Raw genomic sequence first — 17203 nt, forward strand, 5'->3', positions numbered from 1 at the left:
GCTCACTCTGGCCATGTGTCCTCCGGTGAACTGCCTCTCCACGGGGCAGCGCTTTCTGCCCGTGTGCTGGCGGATCCAAACGTCTCACAGATGACAGAGCTGGCATTTCGCCTCTCTAACCAAGCAGCCCATGATCAGATAAAACCCAAAGAAGAAACCCAGCCTCTCTGTATCTGTGAGGCTCTGAATCACTGAGGACCCCTGGCCACAGGACCCTTCTGCTTTTTGGGACAAACCATGTACAGGACTGGGCAGAGCAACAGTTTGTGCTTTGAAAGAGGAAAGAGCAGAAGCCACTGACTTACCCTGTGGTATCAGCTGCTCCTCTGTACCTCTGTGTCCTTTAGGCTCTAGTTAAGAGGGGTCAGGGTAAAAAAAAAAAAAAAAAAATTAGGTCTCTTGTTGCCAGCTGTTTCAACCAGAGTATATATATTTTCCTAATACTCAGTAAAATGTATCCTGTTGATTAACAAGCTGATCAGAAAGGCCAGCAGTGCAGCTGTCTCAACAGCTCTGATTGCTTTTAAATGATTGTCTATTCTCAGCCCTGTCACTCACAGAAAAAATAACTACCCTAATAAACAGTAGCGAGTTTTCCTGGACTTCAGCCTGGAGAGGTGTCAGCCAACCCCGAGCTATAAGGTCATCCAGCAACACTCCCACCTTTCAAAGCATCTAGTCCGTATCAACCATCTTTGTGTCAGACACCAACATTCTGCTGTTAGTCCATCCAGTTGAGAAATTTGGTGACGTGCAAGCTAGGATACAGATTTGCTTTGGCTGAAAAAAATAGAAGTGGGACAAAGTAGGCAATATTTCACAAAAAACTCCAGGGTCAGGGATGGGAGGGACAGGGTTTTAGCTTTCCACAACCCAAACCACACAGGACACTCAGGGTTTTGACTTCCACCTACTCTGGTGACTCAACGTCACACATGTTGAAAGATCTCCTGAGGTCTGAAATCTCTGTGAGTGAACCTGGGGCCAGCTCTGAGCAGTAAGTCCCAGTACAGTGTTGAAATCATGAAAAATGGGCAGTCCCCTACCATCCTAAACCAACTGCATGAAATTCCCTACATTTCCCCAAAATCCATAGTGCATTTTTTTTGGCTGGCTTTGATTTATAGATAGAAACTGGTGTGGACAGGGAAGGAAGCCAAATGTGGACCCAGATCCCACAGCTCCTTAGCAAAGCAAGTATTTGAAGCCCTCAGGGCTCGGGTGGGGGCTTGAGCCGGCAATCACATGTCAATAAGCAACTTAACTAATTACTTCTAATTGCTGAAAGACACTGTCCTGACCTGAAACGGTCCCGTGCATGCCTGATTCCCAGTTATTACGCTAGAGTTGTCATTCCACACTAGGTTAAATAAATCTAGGCTAGAAAAATAAAGGGTAAGAGTGAGCAAGGACTACACTAAGTAGCACACAGGCAGGGCTGTAACGCATGCAGCCGGCTGTGCGACAGCCTGGAAGTCTGGCTGACAAGACAGATTCACCTAAAGCTCAGACAACATCACCTGTTTATTGGAGGTGATCACTAGCCACGTCCTAGATTTACTGCAGGGGTGGAGGGTGCTGATACTGGACCACGGAGTCAGCCTGGTGCAAGCGCTATAGGAGATCTGTTCTCTTCTGCATCGCTGCCTGCGTGAGGGGCATTTGCTGCTCCTTGCTGAGCAAGAGGAGATTATCATGTGTACGGAGCCTCTGAGAAGAGAGGACTTTGAGAGGAAGGGACAGAGTCATCAGTACTTTTGCTGGACTGACTTTATTACAATGAAGTGCAGGTGCAGAGATACTGTGACAGCAAAAATAAATGACATGGAGAAGGCAGAACGAGCATATAATGGACACTGGGGGAAGCTGCTTTAATTCGGTTCCTGGCAGCCATCACTGTGGTTCTGAAAATACTTTGCAGAACATACTGTTAGTGAACCTCCCTCCATGTTGTGGCATCCTGTCAAATTATAAACATGGACGACATCTGGTCTATGTTGGTTGCTCCAAGTCTGCTGCAGTCATGAAGGGCTGCCATAATAAACTGCTTGGACCAAAAAAAAAAAAAAAAGACCAAAAAAAGAAAAAAAAATAATAAGAAAAAAGTGAAGTAGGCCCTATAGAGGATAAAGAACTAAAGAACTGTTCTGGGAGCAAGCAAAGCAACTGACAGACAGGGTTTTGGAAACAGAGGGGGGGATCTTGAAATGAGAATGTCAAGGTCAAGGAAATTCAATGCATGGGGATCTGTCTAGCCAAGTGGGCTCAGAGGGAGATTTTCTTATAAGTGTATTTTTTTTTCATGCCACAAGAGGGATCATAAAACAGCCCATTGTGTTTATAGTAAATTTAAAAAATGTAATGCAGACTGCAACTGATGTTGCTATTCATGGGAAAGTTTTTCCTCCTAATAAAACAAAGAATTACCCTTACACCCCAGTCCTCTGCCTCCCCACACTGCTCCCAGACAGGGAAACACCGCATTCAGTGCTCAGTAGGTGAGTATGAATTGTCCCCCTGTGATCCCAACGGCTCTCTGGAGTTTCTTCAGGAATGTTTCAATCTATCCAGGCCTCAAAATCCACAGTCTTTGGACTTAAAACATGTACACTGAAATACACGGGCAGGCATAGTGGCCCTACTGAGGTTAACAGAAATTTAACTTTCCCAAGACCAGTAGATGCTTGTGCCAACAAAAATTGAGGCTAGCAATGGGCCATTAAGGCTGGCAAAATCAAGCTGAATATGTTAGTTTCTGAGATTAGCTGCTTTCTTCCAGGAATATGCCTGCTCTGTGCTGGCCTAACTCAAGGAGGGGCAGAGACATGGAGAGAAAAGCTGAGAGTCCTTCCAATTGATAAGGGGTGACCCTTATCCCTGCACGGGCAGTGGGAAGGGGCCCTGAGGAAATCACACCCAGCTTGCTGCAGCTAAAAGGATGGTCTGAGGTGGGATTAGAGAAGATTGAATTCCTTCCTCATCCGTGAGCCTGCATGTGTATTGGCATGCGACCATCTCTGCGTTCACAGCTGGGCATAGAGGGGCAGGCAAGAGGCAACATTGAACCTTTAGACAGAAGAGCCCCTGGTTTGGAGGAGTCCTGTCTCTAGAGCTAAATAATGATGACTCTGACCCTAAAAGAGAGGCTGAAAGCTCTCAAAATGCCTCTCTGTAGGATGTTTTTTTCTGCTGAGCACAGTCACATCTTGCAGCAAGCATTTGCAAAACCCAAAGCGCTGGTGTCCCTGCTGGGGGTGCAAAGCAAAGCGCAGACATGGGGCCACTGGCGCAGCAAGGCTGCCTGTCCCTGCTCATCACAGCACCACTGCGGCCGCTTCCACCCACGGCTCCCTGCTCCATCCAACACGGTGGCAAACGTGCCCACAAAAAAGAGAGGAATTGCCCATCTGAAAATCTTAACTCTCTTCTCCTTTACAGAGCAGAGGGAAGGAGCTGCCAGTGATTCCTTCCAACGCCTCTCCGCTGCAGCTTCCAATGCTACAGCAGACTGACACGGCCTCCTTTTGAGTTACTCTGCAGGAATTGTGTATGTAGGGTGGGCAGTTTGGTGAAGAGCAGGTCAGACTTACCAGCAGATCCCACCGTTTTTCTCAGGACAGTTCCAGGATTCAGCAGGGGAAAAGCATCTGGTAGCAAATCGTCATACCACGTGGCTGTCGTCCCAGTGATTGGCAGGTTGTTTTCCAACGGTGGGCTTCGCTCTGCAGCCTCGAGCAGAAGGATCTACACAGAGGACATGGGGAAGGCAAACAAGGTCATCGGGATGGTTTCACACACAGTCTCAATCCTTTAGGGGTCTTAAAACTCCTCTCCTTGCCAGCAGGAGCTGTGAATAACTCTGCATCAGAGACCACAGGGTTTTGGTGTTAAAGCTCTACTGGTTTTCTGGGAAGTGGCAGTAATCAGTGCAGGAAGCTGCTGGGATAAATTGCAAGGGGGTCCCACACACGCCCTCCTTGCAGAGGGCTTCACTGCTTCCAGAGAGGCTCAGCCTCACGTGGGTTGTCTCCCTGGTGAGAAACACGAAACCAGAGACCAGAGCTGGTGTTAGGGGACACAGCATTTCATTGCCAGGTTACACATTCAAATCCAGAATCATAAGGATGGAAATCACCGCGAGCTGGTACAAGGTGAAGGGCTGCACCCCGGATGTCCAGGGTAGCAAACTGAGGTGCCTCAGGACAAATACTGGTCGTGAGTCAAAGCACAAATGCTGACCCAATGATTAAAAAAAGGCAGGCAATTTCCTCAAAGAGCTCTACTTAGAAGTAATAGGATCTTATTAAAACACAGAACTGTTTCTATACCTTGTAAACACACTACCTTCAAATAAATCCACATCCCAACGTGGGTCCCTGAGCTATTTGGGCTATTTACAACCTAAGCTCCTTAGCAAAGTGACCCATTTTCCCCTGAATGATTTAGATGCTGTCCATCAGGCTGCGCTCCCCCAGGCACTGGTGGCCCATGTGAAACTGGAAGTTAGTCTTTAACATGGCTGCAAAAAACCTAAATGCCCACAAGAAGTAGAGGGATGGAGGACCCAGACGGGCTTTGCCCACTGACAAACTCCATTCAAGTGAAGTCCTGGCAAACATTCATTGCACTTTATAATCAACATCTTAAATTACAGTTTTCACAAATCTAAATGCTTCATCCCCTGCCTTCCCAGGCACTAAGCAAGGCTGGCATAACAAAGTCGCCTGCGCATTTCTTTTGAAAAAAGCCTAACCCAGCGGGAGCACTGACCTGGCGTGCCAAGCCCACGTGCTCTGCAGCAGATGGATTTTACCCCAATTGTTAGACAGAAGCTAAACAGAGGCCAAGGGCAGCACCCAGATTCCCAGTGGGGCAGCCATAGGGCTGGCAGCCCCTGCATTAGCCATGCCTTGGATGCAGCAGCAACCCTGCCACTCACCTGGCAGCTGGATGGATCCCTGGCAAAGCTGCCTGCCCAGGGTGGACACAGGATGCCCATCAGGCAGGAGTAGGGCTGAGGTTTCCAGAACAAGAGATTTAATCCAAGCATCCAGCATCTCCAGCAAATTCTGCTTTCTAAGCACAAAGCTACCCAGGAAAATTGTTTGACACTGTGGTTTGTTACAGTGCTGTCTCTTCCTGTTTGGAAACCACCTAAGCAAACACTGATTTAGGGATAAGGGAAATAAAAAGAATAACGGCTCAAACTTTCCACTAAATCCCTAGAAGTTTCAGCTTTTACATGCTGTGTTGTCTTTACATAATGAAGTCACACTGCAATTATAAATGAGAGTGACTTGGCTCCACTTGTTTGTTTTCAACTTGCAATTATTACAAGGTTTATCACTTATTTATTACAAGGCATGGAGAGAGCCAGTACTGCAGCAGTGCCAGAAATGATGAACTTCCTGCAGAATGTACTGGCCTGACAGGGGTGAATCAGAAACTAATTAAACTGGGAGCTAGGTTAAGTGCAAGGGAACTGAACCTCAGCTGTTGCAAACAAGCAAAATTCTTCCTTTATTGCAAGGATCTCTATTCACGGATCCAGAGTCTTGCCTTCTGAGTAATAAGAAAGCAAAAAGGAATCAGGTCACATTGCTTTTATTCAACAGGCTTCTCTGACGCCAGGCAAGGAAGGAATCGGTTCAGTCTGTCTCTTGGACTTCTGTGCTTCTACCCAATGATTTATTTGTCAGACTTTCAAGGAGATATGCTATCAGTTCAAGAAACACTTAAGCATGTGCCTTACCATAATCGTGCTTAATTCTCATTGACATGAGACTCAAGTGTGCAATGAAGACATTTTCTGAATCACTTTATTATATTATCCTCTTACTTCCCCAGCAAAACACATGCATGTTGCCAAAGTGTATTCAGCAACAGAGGCAAAACTAATCCTGGAGTTGGCAAATTAGAGGGGCTACATCCAGGGCAGGGTTAGGATGCTCCTGCTGTGAGGAAGGGACCAATGAGGGCTGTCTTGGACAATATTTTGCCACAGCCCATCAGTGCTGTGGGAAGAGGTGATATGAAATCAATAGCAGCAATGGTCAGAGACCAGCAAACTGCAGGGGTCCAGGGCCCTCCTGGGCGGTGCGAGCGGCACTAGCACAGCTCTGCCGAAGGTTGCATCTGGAGTGGAATGGCTCCAAATCATTTTTATGGGTGATAATAAAAATGTGTTACCACATAATCAACACAAAACAGTGGCAACGGTATCCTTTTCATTAAAACAACATGTTTTAAATGAGCGCTCTGCTGATAAACACTGTAAAAGATTTTAAGGCATGCACAGAATAATCCAGTATGCTCTTTTATAAATTGACTATGTATACTTAGCAGTCATTAAGGCTCAAACCATAGTAACAAGTTTATTTTTCCTGGGCACAAAATGATAGAGGTCAGGAAGTCTCCAGACTTGAAATTGCTGAGAAATTCTAGTTTTTATGATTAGGACTGAAGAAGTGCCCAAAAGAAATAAAGTAGAAAGAAGAGAACTCACATCCGTGAGATCCACAGAGCCAAACTAAAGAAGGAAAAGCACAAGGGATTTAGTCACATTCAAAATCTCAAACTATACACAGTTCTTTCAACAAGGAGTGTCCTCTCATAAGCTAGCACAACACACAGCACAAATGGGGTCCTTACGCATTACTGCAATAGCACTGGAGCCATTCATCTATTTTCTGTCACGTTCTGTTTTTCTTAAGGCTGCCATTGCTGTAGTCAAGGGACTTGAGGAGAATTCCCACTTTCATTAAACAAAAAAAGAAAGTTTCTAGCCCTCTGAGTAAACTGCTGGAAAATGATACCACAGAGGCTCACAGCCAGCAAGCAAATTAGCAAAATGTGCAATGTATTAAAGTCTCGGTATTAAAATCTTGGTATTTTCTAGTCAATAAGGTTGAGGTAGAGAGAGGGATAACACCAAGTGAAGAAGAACGTGTGGTTTTGATTGGAAAGCCTCATTGCAAGTAGTGCCCACCTCTCTTGCTATTACCACTTCCAATACAGAAGTTATGCCTTCATGAAGAATGGAGGCAGAAAACATCCTCATGCCACCATATAAATGAAATATGTCTTGATGCCATGCGTAAATGTTAGTTACCCAACCAACCGGAGCAGGGACAAAGAACTAGCTGAAGGGCAGCACATGGTGCCTTCGGTGTCAGGAGGGTAGATCCCTGCAGAAGACATGAAGGTCCTTCCTCCCCAGTCTGCGCTGTGTTGCACAATGTTAAGGATGGCCTCAGCTCAGCAAAACACTTGGGCTTTTGTCTTTTTGCACGTTGGAAACAAAAGTCAAATCTGAGCCTAAATGGACATGCTGAACTGGAGCCTCTGGCAACAGAGGTCCCACCGGCATGAGGGCTTGTCTCTGGTTTCCAGACCCCACCTCTCAGACACAGCTGAACTGGGTCACAAAGCTGGAAAAAACTGAAACGGGGCCGCATCTCCTGCCAACACCGCAGCGGGAGACGGGCCCGCCGTAGGAGACGGCGTGTGAACGCGAAGGGAATGCAGGAGGGATAATGGCCAAGGAGCTCGCAGGCCAGCGCCAGCGGCAGAGGTTATTGCCTGCAAAACTCACCCCTGGGCCTTCTGAGTCCCGTGGAGTTGTCGGGCTCACCTCTGTACAGGATCTGGCACTTGCTCTTCTCCTGTGGCTCAAAGCCTGACTCTTCACTGTGGGGCCCGCTCACGCATAGGGCCCTCAGCAGGGACATTAGTGTTATGTGCCTGAAGCTCAGTCCCAGCTTACTCAACCCACCTCCCCCTTTTCTATTTGCCAGCATAAACTTGCTGAACTTCAGACACATACCACATTTCTTGCGTCAGATCAAAAGCTCAGTCCAGGGACAATGGAAATGGGAGGAAGATTTTCATCTTCTTGAGATGTTCGGTGTCAGAGGACTTTTTTTGGCTTGTAGTGGCTTTCAAGAACCCTATTTTGGTTGTTCTCACACATCAAAAGAAGATTTCACAAACACAGCCTCCTCCCATCATCTGTCCTCCGCTTGCATTCCTGATGTCCTATAACTAGTAGGTGCTAGAAACAAGGAAAGAACAGCCGGGCTTCCAAAGATTTCAAAATTGATACAACAGGGCTCAAAATGCTTTTTCTTTGGATAAAAGTCCATGAACATGCAGGGGGAATCATTTGACATAATCCAGATGGATATTATTAATTAATAAACAGGGGATATTTGGTCTCTTGAAGCATTGACGGAATTAACTCCCCTCCATCCCTCTCTAAAGAGGAGGGAAAGAAACTGCATGAATCCAGCTCATCAGCTAAAAATTCCAGTGTAAAATAAGATTCCCTTGATCTTGTAAAGACACAAGCTGATTAATAATGGTAATTGCATAACTTGTTGGACATATCTTTCTTTATAGCAAATTATTTGGCAAAATATAAGGGTTTTTTTAATCATTCATCAAGACACAGAGCTAAACAGGGAGTTTTACAAAATCTGATGGAGAATGGTATCTCTCTTGTAGCAATACAAAACCTGTGAAGACAAGGTTCCAACGCAGATGCAATTGTTTAGTTTCAAAAGCCAAAAGACATTCAGTAAGTGTCCACTAAAATCTGATGAACCAGGTGCCCAGAGAGAACCTGGGTAACTTCATCCTTATTACATCTTAGATGCTTACAGGCCAAAGGGAACAAGATAGTGAGTGCATGGAGGAGTTTTCAATACATTGATAAATTATCTGGGAAGCAATATCTGATGTCATTGTAACGACCCAATGTAGACCAAAATGTAAGGTTTATGTCATCACCTATTGCATGGAAGACAGAAATGCAGACCAAAGGCTTCTGCCAATCCACAGGTAGTGCACTTCATGATCTTTCTGCAAAGGTATTTGGGTTTTTGTATAGGTTTTCAGGATTTCCAAAAAAGAGGATGCAAAGAGTGACTGTTTCATCAGCAAGTACCTTGTGGAGGGAAATGAGAAGACACTGAAGCACGGGATAGCCTTCTAGCGGGCAACGTTCAGCAGATCAGCAGAACATCTTGAGAGAGCAGCAGTGAGCGAAGGACTGGCAGTGGTCCTACTGGGTCACTGCACTCTGAGGCACTTGGGGAGCGTCTCTGATATTGCCACACATTGGAGATTTACCTCTGCTGCTGTGAGACCATGGAGCCTGCCATCACAGGCACCCCGAAGTGTTAGAGCCAGGGGAAGAAGCTCGATGTGGAAAGGATCCAGCAATCCTTCAATGCCGTGCTAAGAGCTCATTGCAGAGTGAAGTACACAAAGGAGCTCACAGTGAAATCAGATTCCTCATCACTACTTTAAAACACCTGGTAAAAGTACATTGGAGCTATAACCTCCCACCCTCAAAATCACATCATTCTTCCCTGCCCAATTTTACTGCTTGTCACCCGCTGGGGCTGTAGCAGTGCTACGGACGTGGAGCCAGGCCAGCCTGAGATGAACTCAATCTTGACAAAGTAACATCTGTTCTCAGCAATGGCTTTGAGATCAGCTTCCCACCAGGTGAGGAGCCCTTGGCTCTGGCTGAGAGATTCACATCAGCTAGCTCAAACAGCCTGGGATGCCTTGTGTGCTCTCCTCCTCCACTGCAAAATGAAAAGCTGCAAGAGCAGCACAGCTGGAAAAGATAAGGGCCTTGGTCCTTCCCTGGCTCACCTTAGTGCAAGCTGGAAAATAGGACCCAAAGAAATTTTTTCTCTTACAATCATACTTTCCTTATGAAGATCCACTAGAACTTCGGATTGAGAATCAAATGGAAGTGTGCATATGTTTGTGCACGGGATTACCAAAAGATCTGAGCACTTATATCCCTTAGGCTCCACATATACCTCCTTTACTGAAACCTACTTCTTGTCCACAGAAGTATTTCTCTTGAAAAACAAAGCTTGTAAACAATGTTCCCAGGTATTAAGTCAAAAGCATTTCCTAATGCAGACTTAGGATTACTTGGCAAATTAAGTTGCATGTCATAGGAAAAGATAATTTTTCAAGGTAATCTTATGAAAATATTAAATCTATTTGACTAAAAATGCCAGATTTGTCACTAAAAGTCTTTGCAGGAGGGGATGGTGGAGGAGGAGGTCTTTAAAGCCTTTTTGTGGTTCTGGCAAACAATTTACAGCATTGGCCAAACACATGGAACAGTCTTAGGGGACAGATTGCTCCTTCAATCCAACAGTGATAAGAAATAAGATCCAGCAATTGCTAGACTTAAGAATTAAAAGATTTTAACTGTCATTCTGAAAGACGGAAGCATGCCCAAGTGAGAGAAAGGCCAGGATCCAAACTGCCTCAAGCGTCCTAATCATAGTCATAATTATTGCTGATTAGAAAAAGGCCAGAGAGATACATGCAAAGTTCAGATATGAACATTGCCACAAAATTTGGTCTGCCCACCCAGTTTCGGTTCATGGTTCTCCCTTATAAAAATCCATTAGGAAGTTGTATTTTATTCTTAGGGACATTTGTTACATTAACTGACCTACAGAAAGTCAGCATTAAATTAAAAACTTTACAGGGATTGATTTAAGTTTGGTTTTGCCACTAGAAACCAGCCTGTTATTATACAGCTACCTGTGAAACAGCCCAAATACTCCTTAAATTCGATGCATTACTGAAACTGGAGAAGATTCTGCACAAGATAGGAAACCTTAGGGATTAGGTAAGCCACCTTCCTGTTCAGAACAGAAAATAAATAACTGCTACTGGCAATCACATACACAACATGGAAAATCCATGAAAGTCCTTGAAATATCAAGGAACCACTAATGTCCACTCTATAGGATCAGCAGCAGCCTCACAGCCAAGCAACTAGGGCTTCCCTCCCAGTCTCAGCCATGTCACAGTACCATGAAACAGTTTCTATTTTCCAAATATTTCTCTACTACAGCATTGTCTATCAGAGAAAGAAAAGCCAAACCCCATAAAACACCCCAGACAGCTGACGGTGTTTCATGTAGCTGCTTGGAAGAAGGGGGAGATACAGAAACATTTCATACAACGATTGCATTAAACCTCCAAGTCATGGTGCTTTATAATCAAAAGACACAGGGCAGTGAAGGTGCTGTGGGATAATCTATTTTGAATAAATGGGGTGATTTCATATAAATAGCAATGTATTGATCAAACTCTGTGCACGGTACAAAGATTTTCTTTTGAAACTTTCAGAATCTTTTGCATGGGGAATCACATTACAAGGACTGTTTTCATGCAAAAAATATGCATGTCGTTTATCAATCACACAATTAATCAATCAGACACTAGATATGTAATGTTATCTCCCTGCATTAAAGCTGTAAGTGAAATGCCACGAACTTCTCAAAAGCAGTGTCAGGAGATAAGACTGGGTTATATCAACGCAGATCAAATGCTGCACTCAAGCTCCAACCAAAAGCTGGGATTAATACCACACTGCCTGTAGCTCTGTGGTGAAGTTTATTAAAAGAAACTGGGTGAAAAAAGTGAGCAGAAATTTTAATGCAGCTGCCTGATTTCCTGCTAACACTGCCTGCCGCGGGGAGCGGTGCCACTCTCTACTGACACATCAGCTCTCTTGAGCTTTGTTGGAGTTTGGGCTTAGTCCTGTGACACAGGAGGGCACTATCAGGCTCAGGAAATTCAGAAAGGAAGGGCTGTACACTCTTCCCACTGAGAAGCTGTGCTGGCCTAAGGGGAAACCTCATATGAAATAAAATCAGGGTTCATTCTGCTCTCCCACCAGTGAGGCTCCCCACAGGGTCACGGGTCATGCCAAGTAAGATGCCATGGGACAGAAGTAAGGTTTGGGATGTTGTGGCTTGGGGAGGGGATAGTTTTCTTCCAGCCTGCACACTTTCTTGTCCTTGACCTCAGGTTCAACACCATCCTCCCTGACCTGGATTCCCGTGACCTGCAGATTTCAAGCTCAACACCATCACCCAAGCTTTCAAATCTTTGGCACCTAAACAGGTTTTGTATCAAGCAAATGGAACAGGCCAACTCCATCCTGGGGAGATGACAGGGTAACTCGAAACAGGGGAGACAAAGATGGAACCTGAATTATTCTCCCTTCACTTCCTTTCCTGCAGAAACATCTCATACAACCACAAGGACAACCTAGAGCAGTGTTAAGGAAAGTGTAAGATATGTGGAGAACTTTGTTCTGCTGCACAGTTCAGTCACGTCTCAGTCTCTCTCCTCCCCAAGGGCTATGTAAGCACTGGTCCCTAATGAGTAATTTTTCATTCCATTTGCTTTGTGTTTATTCTCGCTTCTCACTTTCTGATCCAACTCTCATATTACAAAAATCAGAGGGTTACTTTTATTACCTCATTTGGACGCTGATCTTACAAGTTGGATGAACCAATTCACCCTTGTAATAAGAAAGATGAGACCATTTCTGGTTATATCCCCATTTTTTAGGGGGACAGCCATAAAAGTGTGCAGAAGAGGAGCGAGGAAAGAAGAAACCACAGCCTTGTAGTCTCTTCTTCCGTGACTGAGTTTAAGTCACTTTAACTTGCCCTTCACAGCCACTGGAGGACAAACTTACATTTTACATATCCTCACACGTAACCAAGGGCTCTTTGTTCCTTGTCCCCACTGCAGATGTGTGGAGATTGTTTTTCACTTGTCCTTAACCTATATTAAAACTTCTCACCCAGCACCAATCTGCCCAGGTCCACAGTGCCTTCAGAGGTAGCTTTCCACACATTTCCTCTCACCCTTGGGCCTTGCAGTATTTATGACAATCTACAGAGACTCTCCGTGCCTCAAAGCCCTTGCAGCAGGTGCCAATGGCTTTATCTGCTTGAAGCGGACTGGCTGCACCGAGGTGGCTGATCTTACCCGTTGCCATTCCCTGAGCTCACCATGGTCATATGCTGGGCTGAAATTCAAGAGAGAAAGTAGAAAAGCTCCTCAACTTCAGCTGTCTCCAGAAGGAGCAAGCCTGTGGCAGGAAAATCTGTCTCATAGGAAGGATGTCTTGCAGAACAAGACAGGAAAATTCAGGTGGGGGATCAGTCTCCAAGTGTGTGCCCATCCCCATCACTCCTGTCTTCCTCTGAAGAGCTTCAGGCTGTTGTGATGAAATGACACATTACAAGAAGAGAGTTTGGAGACCTGAGAGACAACTTCACATCCAGATCATCCAGTAAATCAGGGATCTTCCTCCAAAATCCAGAGCAGGAATACAAATCATACTAAACAAATTCAAGCACCTTTTTAATGGTGCTAGCTATTACTGAATAACAACAACTGCGGTCATTGCATTGCTACATAGATCAAACTGAACTTAAATTAACCTGGAAAAAGGGTGAATCAGCATATGTCTCTTGTGAACAGCACCAACATTTGTGTAATGTTGCTTCACTCTTCATTTAATAGCTACAGTCAATTTTTGAACAGCACCCACAGCTTTTCAAAGTGGAAGCCAAAAGAGCAAAAGTACTGGACTGTGCTGCAGAAGGCACCCTTACAGACACACAGTCTTTAGTACTTCACAGTTGAAAGAAATAACTAATTTCCCTCTGTAAAAGTAAACCCTTTGATGAGCTTTGCTCCCAACTTGGGTCTCTGGGGGAGCACAGTAAAGCCAGAAGGAAACCCATCACAGCAACAACACAAAGAGCCTCACTGCAGCACTAAAACAGAGACACGATGCACCACACCCCAGATTGAGAGCTGACAAGAATCAAGTTACCCAAAGCCCCACTCTCAGGAAGGCAGAGAGGAGGTGGAGTGGTCTTGGCTATGGCTGGGACTGAGGCAGTACCAACATCCTTCAACTGTCATCTCCAGGGTCTGGCTGGCTACATCTTGGCACTGAACTTTTCAGGCATCTGCCTTGCTGTTCCTCACGTTGGAAGGTCTGCAAGTCTACAAAGTCTTCAGCCATTGACACTGTGTTTGTTGATGATGCCTCAGTGCTCCCTCCTGAACGCTGAGCAGGCTGCAGCCATACGGCTGCCCACACAGGAAGCATTTCCTAAGGACAGCACGTCAGCCTTGCCAGTCAGGAGACAAATGCCAGTTGCTGCACAAGTGTCCTAGGTCAGAGGAGGAGACAACATGCTCCTGCCTTCACTTGATCTCTCATGCAAAAGGCAAGCAAGCGGCATTTCCCAGGTACCACGGACATCCAGCATTTGGTGCCCACACCAGGGAGTGGACTGCTTTCAGGTGACGGGAGTGTCACCCGATTTAAACTAGCTTCGTATCTGTAAGACGAGACCCCTGCCCTGGGTGCAGTTTTGCTCTTGGGCTAAGACTTCTTGAGGGGTAGGAAGGACTCTTTCCTCCTCCATGAAGTCCTGCAAGGGGCCCAGGTGAAGTGGCCATTAGCCTCTTCTGCTTTGTTACCCGACACAAGTGCTGAGCAGCACAAGCCAGCAGAGCGCGGGCGCTCAGATGTCAGGACAGTCTTTGGTTATCATGTTCCAGTGAGCCAGATAGGCAGAAAATCCTGGAAAGTGAAGGAAGGTACAGCTGGCTACAGGCTGAGCACGGGAGGGCTGATTTACATCTCTCTGAGGCTGGTCCCATGTCTTACTTGGATTCAGGACTGCACACGCAGAGGTCAGTCACCAGCCCCTCGCTCCTCTCCAAACGCCTCCAGCTCCTCGCTGCCAAAGAACACCCACCTGCCAGCTCCCGCTGCTCGGAAAAACAATCCAGCTCATCTTTGTCCTTTGCACTACAACAGTTGTTTTCACTTGAACAATTCTGCTCCCCAGAATTTCATTCCCCCCACCCCTTCATTTTCCTATAGTGAAATATAACTGTGAAGGCTTTGAGGAAGTTCCAGACAACATTGCTCACTCGATTTCAGCACAGACAATTCCCAAATTACCATAATATCATGCACTGGCCTCAAAACCACCACACATCCACCACCCCCCTCCACAAAGGTTTCTCCCAAAATTCTTTTATGTCATTGATAACCATCAGTTAATGAATAATAACAGCAGCACATGCCTTTAAGGGACCAAAACACTATATCTAACAGCCAGGACTGTGCTGTCACAGGAGGGACCACAGATCAAAGGGGAACGACTGACTCAGCTGCTTTGTTGCTAGACTGAAACAATTTATCTGAATCCCAGTAGGTGAAATTAAAACAATTTGCAGAAAAAGAGCTACAACGTGAAAGTCTCCCCTTAACATTTGTCTCCAATAAACTACGCATGAAAGCCTCCCATCTTTCAGAAAAGGGAAAGAAAGCAGGACTGGATAGCACTTGAAGAACAGGGTAATGAACACTGTTCTTAGAAAAATCTACATACCATTACTCCTCTGTTTTGCACTCTGTTGGTAAGGTTTCTACAGGCATTTTTAGCACAAGAGACCAGAATCGGTCTGCTTCTTTCCTGAGCCAGGGGAATCACTGCTTTACATCTCCATGTTATCAACCAGCTGAAGGCAAGAGATTTTTTCATACAGCTCTGTCTGCTCTCTATTTCGGAAGCAAAACCTGAGCCATCGTGTTCCAGTTGAGAGCAATGAGCTACTTATTATTTATTAGCAGCTGCACACTTGTGACAGCAGCAAGCGTGGCCCGAAGGCATCATCACATACACGGCAAGTCAGCGAGGCTGTCATGAGATCCAGCTAGAGACAAGGTGGACGCAGGGCCAGGGCAGGCTTGTAACAGGCAAACACAGTGATAAGTGTGATGGCAACACATGGCATGGTATTTCTCAGATCCGAGCGCTATTTAGGAGGAGCTGAGCTGAGCAGCCGAAGGGAAGAAGGGAGGCAGAGATGCGGCCACATGGGAAGTGGAAGGAGATGGGCTGGAGGTGAGCGATGCCTGTGTGCACAGTGGTGCTGCCCTCATTTCCTGGGGCAGAGCCACCACCAAAGCAGATTCCTTGCTGTGAACAGAAGGACAGACACCTGACCTCTCCAGGGCTGCCAAATCAACATCTTTTTCATTAGCAACTCTTGGAAATGTTTGCTAAACAGAAGAATAAAGGCGGGTCCTTACCTTGGCCTCAAGCGTGTTTAGTCTCTCGGTCATATCTGCTAGTCTCGTGCAGTTCATGCATTCTAGAAAGAACAAAACAAAATGATGTAAAATTTCTATGTACTTTGCATTTCAATCCATGAGTTTCAGTCTGCAGACCCTGATCCCTTTTTGATCCAAAGCAGACAGAAAAGTGATTCAAGATCAGTTATGAGGGGAAAGTAAGTATTCAGATCCATTGCAGAGGTAAACAGCCACAGCCACGTTACGTGAACCTTGCCTGGGGATGTTTAGCAGGGCAGGGCGTGAAGCCAAGTTCCCAACAGGTAGAAGGTAAATGAAGAAAAAATTAGTTTTACGACTTTTCATGGTGACGACCTGCATGACCTGTTGTCACCAGCAGAGATACTTGCTCTGCCACGGATGCAAGCTGGTGTGGGACATGCTCCCACCTCTCAGGGTATCAGGCTGCACAGCCACTGCTCCATTCAGCTCTGTGCTGTACCCTCTCCTATACTATGTCCTGGTCAAATACCAAGGAAAGTAATGAACACACAAACTGCCCATCTCTGTGGAGTCCTGTTCCATCCCTGGGTTCCCAAGCCCTGTTAACACTCTGACAAGAAATCATCAGTCTCAGTGACAGCAAGAAAATCCAAGAAAGACCCCAGGCCTGAGGCAGGCTTGGAGCTGCAGCACGAACTGGTTTCCATCTCACTTTGCAGCATAGAAGCAACAGATAGGCAGCAACTACTAAAGGGGTCTCGACAGGATGCCTCAGCAAGAACAAACGTTAACATAATGGGCTCTGAGTGCAGTTTAAAATGATTGCTTGATACAAAGAACATCACTTATCTAAACAGAAGGCCTGCTGCTTTGCTTCTGTTTTCATTTCAACAATTTGAAAGTGAGAGAAGGAGGATAAAGCCCTGAACAGAGATTTAATCAACAACTCGCACTTTGCAGCAGGGTTGAACTGCCCATTCCCATCTCTCAGAGAAGCTTCTCGGACTGGACCACTCAGCTATCCTGACTCCTGAAGAGCAGCAGTTTTTAAAAATGGAAAATGACTTGCAGCATGAAGTATTTCAGAGAATAAACCATCCATATTCAGGTGATGAATCACTGCCATCTCATGTCCCACAGAGGAGAAATACATATCTGTGTGCATTTCTGGACTCCTTAAGCACCAGAGCCAGTTTTCATTGACTGGAAGAAATATTTAACCCTGATATATTTTTAAAA

The 17203-nt window shown here is 45.6% G+C and overlaps 1 protein-coding gene across 1 annotated transcript in view; it reads right to left on the reverse strand.

The window, feature by feature from the left end:
* The window catches only part of COL26A1 (collagen type XXVI alpha 1 chain), a 172291-nt gene that overhangs the window by 23778 nt on the left and 131310 nt on the right, over positions 1–17203 (reverse strand). Inside the window, exons 5-7 of the mRNA XM_074922925.1 lie at positions 15980–16041; positions 3591–3744; positions 306–350 (exon numbers count right to left, since the gene is read on the reverse strand). Of these exons, the coding sequence (XP_074779026.1) occupies positions 306–350; positions 3591–3744; positions 15980–16041 (261 nt within the window). The remainder of the gene's footprint in view (positions 1–305; positions 351–3590; positions 3745–15979; positions 16042–17203) is intronic.

The sequence above is a fragment of the Athene noctua genome, chromosome 19 (assembly GCF_965140245.1).
Source record: "Athene noctua chromosome 19, bAthNoc1.hap1.1, whole genome shotgun sequence".
In the NCBI taxonomy this organism is placed as follows: domain Eukaryota; kingdom Metazoa; phylum Chordata; class Aves; order Strigiformes; family Strigidae; genus Athene; species Athene noctua.